This window comes from Rhea americana, unplaced genomic scaffold (assembly GCF_003343005.1).
Source record: "Rhea americana isolate MKP2758 unplaced genomic scaffold, rheAme1 scaffold_204, whole genome shotgun sequence".
Classification (NCBI taxonomy): Eukaryota; Metazoa; Chordata; class Aves; order Rheiformes; family Rheidae; genus Rhea; species Rhea americana.
Genome location: NW_028186195.1, coordinates 1,570,994 through 1,577,307, shown reverse-complemented (window position 1 = coordinate 1,577,307; position 6,314 = coordinate 1,570,994). Strand labels below are relative to the sequence as shown.

Below are 6,314 nucleotides of genomic sequence, written 5' to 3'. Positions count from 1 at the left end.
CAGCCGGCTCTGCGCCCTGGCTCCATGCAGGCGCCGTCCCTTTTTCCCGCGACTCTGGGATGCGACCCGCTGGCCAGCATGGTGCTGGAGGGGCTGAAGGCCAAGCTGCGGAGATGGGGCAAGCAGGTGTGCTATTCCCTGCTGGTGCTGCTCTACATGTGGTGGCCTGTGTGCCTCACGCCCCCTCTCCGTTACAGGCTGGTCTTTGGCATGCTGTATCCTGCCTATGCTTCCTACAAGGCTGTGAAGACCAAAAACATCCGAGAATACGTGAGTATGAGGGATGTGGTGCCTACGCGGCYGGAGCCCTCTGCTCCTTGTGTGCCCAGCCCCTGGGCTGATGGGCCTACCTGCTTCCCCRCAGGTCCGCTGGATGATGTACTGGATCGTGTTTGCAATCTTCATGGCCACGGAGACCTTCACTGACATATTTATTTCCTGGTAAGGCCRGTGTGTGGTCACTGCAGCACTGATGCTCTGGAGGGCGATGGGAGCGGGTCTGGAAGGATCCCTGTGTCCAGGGATCACCTGTGCTGTGGGGGAGGCGGCTGCCTTCGTCCTGCGTGCTAGGAGAGGAGCACAGGCTCACCCTGCCCAGCGCCTGGGTCTGTGCCAGGCCTGATGCTAGAGGGAGAGGCACCATCCCCCTGGGGCGAGAGCAGCAGGTGCCCTTGGAGCCCCCGGCACTTTCTCACCTCTGCGTCCTCTCCCTCTGGCAGGTTTCCGTTCTACTACGAGATCAAGATGGCTTTTGTCATCTGGCTCCTCTCCCCCTACACTAGAGGAGCCAGCCTGCTGTACCGCAAAATCGTGCACCCCACGCTGTCCCGCAAGGAGCAGGTAATGGGTACCTTGCTCTTTTGGGGCCCCCCAGATCCTGGGGAGAAGGCTAGGGGGGGCAGCAAGGAGCTCGGCTCCCTGGGCAGGACCCTTGGCTCAGAGCAGTGAGCCGGCTGCGGGGCAGGGCCGGGGGTGGGTCGTGGGGCCAGACTCCTGCCTGAGGCTGTGCGCGCTCAGCGCCGCGGCGGTTATCTTGGCAGGAGATCGACACGTACATCATCCAAGCCAGGGAGCGCAGCTACGAGACCATGGTGCGCTTCGGCAAAAAGGGCCTCAACATAGCAGCCACGGCCGCGGTGCAGGCGGCAGCCAAGGTACCGGGCGCGCGGGGCTGAGCTGGGACAGGGCTGTGCCGCRGTGGTGGGGAATGCTCCGGTTTTCTGCGGGTGCTTCAGCCCCGGGGATCCCAGCAGGAAGYTGCTGTCCCATGTCGTTCAAGGCCGTGCTCCTCGCCTTTCCTGTTTTCCCGGCTGTACCAGCCAGGCTTCCCGCRCGCTCTCCGCCACCTCTGCCCCAGTGCGGCAGGCGAGCGGTGACCTGCCCGGGGCCGCCTGTGGGAAACCTCAGTGCCTGGGGCTGGGCCCGCGCCGGGTCCCGGATGACCCCTGGGAGGCATCTGTGGATGCAGAGCCCTGCCCCGCAGGGCTGCGTCTCCCTGGGCTGTTGGCAGCAGATCCTGCGTGCAGGCACCCCGGTGCCTTGGGTCTCGGTGCCTGGTGTCCCTGTGGCTTGTTTCCGTCYTTTCTGTGCCTCCTGCACGGTCTCTTCTCCCCGGACAGAGCCAGGGTGCGCTGGCCGGGCGGCTCCGCAGCTTCAGCATGCAGGACCTGCGATCCATCCCAGACGAGGCCCCCGTGCATTACCGAGACCCTCTGTACCTGGAGGAGCCGGAGGGCCAGGGGCAGCCGCTGGGTGAGTGAGAAGGGCAGCTGCGAGGGGCTGGGATCGGCGTGTTCCCAGGGAGCCTGTCCCTGGCAGGCTCTGAGCTGGCTCAGGGCAGCGGGAGGCTCGAGTGAGGCCCCGTGGGGAGGGATAGGGGCAGCTACGGCCCCAGGGCCCGGGCTGCCGTGCCAGGAGCTGCTGCCTGACCGCTGTCCCTCAGGCTACCGAGTGGCTGCAGCCGGCCGGCAGCGTGAGAGCGACACGGACGATGAGGAGTGCTGGTCGGACTCGCCGGTCTCGCCCAAGGCTGCGTCCCACAGCAGGGACCCCAAGCCGCTCTCCAGGAGCCAGAGCCTGCGCGTGGTGAAGAAGAAGTCGCAGGGCAAAGAGGTAACAGCCAAGGGGTGCGGGACTGCTGGCATGGGGCCACCCCGACGTCGAGTGGGACTTGAGCCCCTCTCTCTTCCCGTGTAGGGCTCTTCCCGCCTGGTGCGTGCCCGGATCAGGAGGAAGGCAGCTCAGCAGGACCAGGACAGTTAGTGCCCTTGGGGAGGCCCTTTGCCAGGAGTCTTAACCTGAGTTTGCTGCTGCAGCACAAAGAGGGAGCCATGGTTTGCGCGTCCCTGGCGCTGTGGCCGCTCCCTCCCGTGCGCCTCATGCCGGGCGGCCGGGGAAGGGATTCCCTGCCGTTTTACACTGTAAATATCTTGTTTGCCCTTTGCCTCTTCCTGGCTGCTCTGTACCTCCCAGGGAGTTATTTGGCTGCTAATCGAGCCCAGCTGCTTTGCAGAGGGAGGGCAGGTCTGTCCTGAATCCTTCTGACCCTGACATGGCCCCGACGCTGTTCCCAGCCGTGCCCCTTCCCCGAGCATCGCTGCTGCAGGTCGGCACCGGTGCCTCTCCCGCTGCACGCTGGGCTGCCTCGTGCACCGTGAGAGCAGGCTGCCTCTCCCCAGCCTGGCAGAGCCCACGGGGAGCGACGCCGTGCACAGTCCCGGGCCTTCACGCTCTCCCCTCTACCCTGGTCAGCACTAAGGGCTCTGCTGGGAAGCCCGGTCCTTGCCTCGGTGTCCCTTCCGTGCCCTGCTCTCCCGCCACCGCATTGCCTTACTCCCTGTATCCCCTCTCCTCCGGAGCGACGTGCCTTGTCCCGTCTGTCCTCTGTGAAGCCAAAGACGCAGCCTGTGCCCATGGCCCTGGGCTGTCCCGGCCGTGCCTGCAGCCGCGGGCCGCCCTGCATCCTCCGTACTTGAAAGCAGAGCGACAGTGCCTGCCTGCCACCACACAGTTCTTAATGTTTTCCTCTCCCCCACAGGACTTTTGTACATGGACAATAAATCTTATTTCAGACTTTCAGAAATGGGCATTGCTTCAGTGCTGTGCCTGTTTCCTGGGAGCTGGGGCCCTGYGCGGGGCTGGCGTGGGGGAGAGCTGCAGGGTGGCGGGTGGGATGCAGGGCAAGATGCAGCGCTCGCTCCAGGCTGGGCCGTGAGGACCGTGGCGAGGGGGCTGCGGGGCGCGGGGCCSTGTCTTGTCCTTCCGCCGCAGTACCGCGGCTCCCGCGGCGTGGCAGCAGCAGCCGTCCCCCCGCTGGCTGCCCCCGCCGCCGGGCTGCCCGGGCCAGCGGCASGCAGGCAGCGCTGCCCACAGCCGGGTCCTCTCCCGGCTTGTCCTCGGTGCCCTCTCCCTTCTAGGGCTCCCCGGTAGCGGGGCAAAGGGATCTGGGTGCTCTCTCAGGGACTTCTGCCCTGCCGCCGTGGGACACGGGGCAGCAAAGCCTGCCGGGGCAGAGCAGGGTGGCACGAGGTGACAACRCTGCCTCGTGTTACCTCTCCTGTCCCTGTGCCCCTGGGAGCCCKCCTGTCCCCCTGTGCCCTGCTCTCCAGCATCAATCCCCTTATTCCCAATCCTTCCTGCCTCACCCTTCAGGCCAATGTTATTTATAAACCTCGGCTGCTCTCTGCGTTTCTGGGGCTCTTGGGTGGTGGAGAGGGTTTCCGTCGTCCGCGTGTCCCCATCCCGGGCGGGGGGCAGCCGCCCCRGCCCCGAGCCGGGGCTGGGGGAGGGCCTAGGGGCAGGCAGGGGTGTTGGAGCAGATTAGGTGGAGGTGGCTGGATTAGCCGTGTAAAACTGTCTCAGAGACGATTACTTAAAGCAGCGGAGAAGSAAGGCTGGGTGGGGCCGGGGGTAGCCCGTAATCCTGCGAAAGCTGCTTAGGGAGCGTGGTTCCTCCAAGGATACAGCCCGGAGCGGGGTGCTGGGGGCCGGCCGCCCTCGGCAGGGCGCAGACCCCGGCCCGGCGCGCTCCCCGGGGCAGCGGCAGCCCCCTCCGGTGCCAGCCGCTGATCCCAGCTGTGTCAGCGCCCGGGCCCGTGCCAGGCTGCAGTCAGCAAAGCCGTAATCTCCCTCCGCTGGCGCAGCCCCAGCGGCGCAATTACGTGGCTGACCTGAGCTCGCCTGCCCCTCGCCAGCTTCGGCGCCCGCTCACGGCTGCCCCGTGCTCGGCTCCGGCGGCTCTCCAGCCCTCCAGCCCTCCTCGGTGCCGGCTGGGGGACGGGGCGTCACCTCTCCCTGCCGGCGGGAGGGCCCGTCCCGTGCCCCCGAGGAGCGCTGAGCCCCGGAGGCAGCCGGCACCCCGGGGCCAGCGACCGCCCGTTCTTGGCCGCCGGTGTGCRATTGCAAGACGGGCGCCAGCGGTTCGAGCCGCCTTCCCCAGTGCCGGCACGGGTCCTGGGGCGCCCGCCGGGCTGGCCCCTGCGCCGCGGAGGTGGAGGGGAGGGGGCTTGCTCGCTAACCACCTCCCCCGGCCAGGGCTCGCCGTCCAGGGGGTGGCGGGGGCCGTCCCGCGCACCCCAGCAGCGCCCGGACCCCCGCAGCTGAGCCCCGCCGGCCGTGGGAACGGGCTCCCCCCGGCACCGGCCCCCCGAGCTGCCCCCGGGCGGGCTCTTTGGGGGCTGGCTCCCTGCAGAGCGGCCCCCTCCACCCCCCTGCCGCGGCCTGGCCCCCCGTGCGCCTCGGCGGCCGGCCACTGCCCCTCGCCGCCGCGGGCCTGGCCTCCCCTTCGCCGCGGCCCCCTCCCGCTCCGGCGCCTGAGTCAGCTGTTCCAGCCCGGAGCCATGTGAGGCCGCGCACACATGGCTCCCAGCGCTGCRCAGGGCTGTATTTTTAGCAGACGGTATCAAAAGCATAATTATGTCTGTTGTTTAAATGCAGCCTCTTTTCTGGCAGCCCCGAGAGTTTTCAGCTGCCTCCCGACGCAGCGGGCAAGGAGGCAGGATGCGATGTGCCGGCCCCCGCTGCTGGGGGGCTGCCCCCGGGCCRCGGGCTCGGCGGGGCCGGGGCTGAGCGCCCGCCGCCCCGGCAGGTAAGGGGTCCCCCCGCGCCGAGCCCCTCGCCTCCCCGCCTCTGATCTCTGCAGGCGAGCCCTGCCCTGGGGCTGGCACCCTCTGCCCCGCCGGCGGCCGCCGCAGGCGAGGAGGAGGAGGAGGAGGAGGATGGCGGGCGCGGGAAGCGTGGGAGCAGGAGGGCTGCCCGGGGGCAGGGGGCCGTGGGAGCCGCAGCTCCCTGCCCGCTCCGGCTGCTCATCCGCGCCTCCCCGCAGGCGACGCTGCCCTGGCCCCCGAGCAGCCGTGGCCGTGGCCAGCCCGTGGCCGTGGCCGGGCGCCCCGGGAGCATGGCGGGTGCAGAAGAGAGGCCCCGGCTGAGGGTGCAAGACCCTGGTTGCTCCCAGGTAGGTGCTGGCCGGTGCCCCCGAGAGTGCCCCTTGGTGCCCGCCGCACCCGTGCCACCCGGGTGCTCCCCCCGGCAGTGGGACATCGCAGCCCACCGGCACCCGACCGGGCACGAAAACGGCCGCTCGGGGGGTCCAGCCAACACGGAGGGGTGCAGAGTGGGGAAACCCATGTCGCGCGGAGGGCAGCATCCCCGGGCCGGCTCCCGGTGCCGGCGGGGGAGCGTGCTGGGGCTGGAGGGCTGCTGGGCCCCGCGAGGAGGGAGCCCGGCRGGCGCCCCGCGTCCCCGGCTGCCTTGCTAAGCCTTTGGCCCCGGGGGCGAGCTTTTAATTACATCAGGGTATTTGAAGCTGGTTGCTGCCACTGAGCTCCGTAAGCAGGAGTCCCTGGCAGGCAGGCGCATCCAGCGGGGAAGGAGGGGGTGGCACGGGAGCCAGGCGAGGAGGGGGTCTGGCCACGCGCCCGGGCCCCCGCCGTGCGCGGGGTGCTCTGGGACGCCTCGGCTCGGGCCCCCGCCGCCGCCGCTGCCCTTCCCTGGBGCGGGGGGTGGGGGGCAGGAGGATGCAGGGAAGGGGGATGCCGGTCCCTTTGCACGGGGACGAGCCGCTTTGCRCATCGGAGCGCTTTGCCCTTTCCCAGCCTTGACCTTCAGGGCACGGGGCACCCCAGAGCCGCCTGGGAGAGGCAGAGGCAAGGGGTGAAATCTCCGGCCGTGCCCTCGGCGGCGGGGCGGGAAGGTCGGGAGCAGCAAGCCGGGACGCCCGGGTCCTTCGGGTTCACGGTTAGGGCAGGGAGAGGCTCGCAGCGCGCGAGGGGCGCAGCCCCGGCGCGGCCCGGCTGCCAGGACGCCTGGGTCCCCGC

The 6,314-nt window shown here is 69.4% G+C and overlaps 2 protein-coding genes across 2 annotated transcripts in view; both read left to right on the top strand.

The window, feature by feature from the left end:
• REEP4 (receptor accessory protein 4) lies at positions 1 to 3,086 on the top strand. The gene is made up of 7 exons (XM_085304216.1): positions 1 to 270; positions 365 to 441; positions 720 to 840; positions 1,041 to 1,154; positions 1,620 to 1,752; positions 1,943 to 2,112; positions 2,197 to 3,086. Exons 1-7 carry the CDS (start codon positions 25 to 27, stop codon positions 2,260 to 2,262), a joined length of 927 nt encoding a protein of 308 aa, XP_085160342.1. The 5' UTR covers positions 1 to 24; the 3' UTR covers positions 2,263 to 3,086.
• A 2,288-nt stretch (positions 3,087 to 5,374) lies between these two features.
• HR (HR lysine demethylase and nuclear receptor corepressor) overlaps positions 5,375 to 6,314 on the top strand; it is a 13,407-nt gene continuing 12,467 nt past the window's right edge. Inside the window, exon 1 of the mRNA XM_085304237.1 lies at positions 5,375 to 5,452. The gene's annotated coding sequence lies outside the window, so the exon portion shown is untranslated. The remainder of the gene's footprint in view (positions 5,453 to 6,314) is intronic.

Excerpts from the sequence above, each read along its gene's own strand:
- REEP4 (XM_085304216.1), top strand. The coding sequence starts at position 25 with ATGCAGGCGCCGTCCCTTTTTCCCGCGACTCTGGGATGCGACCCGCTG. Across the intron at positions 841-1,040 it reads CGCTGTCCCGCAAGGAGCAG|GAGATCGACACGTACATCAT; the intron begins GTAATGGGTACC and ends TTATCTTGGCAG. Across the intron at positions 2,113-2,196 it reads AGAAGTCGCAGGGCAAAGAG|GGCTCTTCCCGCCTGGTGCG; the intron begins GTAACAGCCAAG and ends CTTCCCGTGTAG.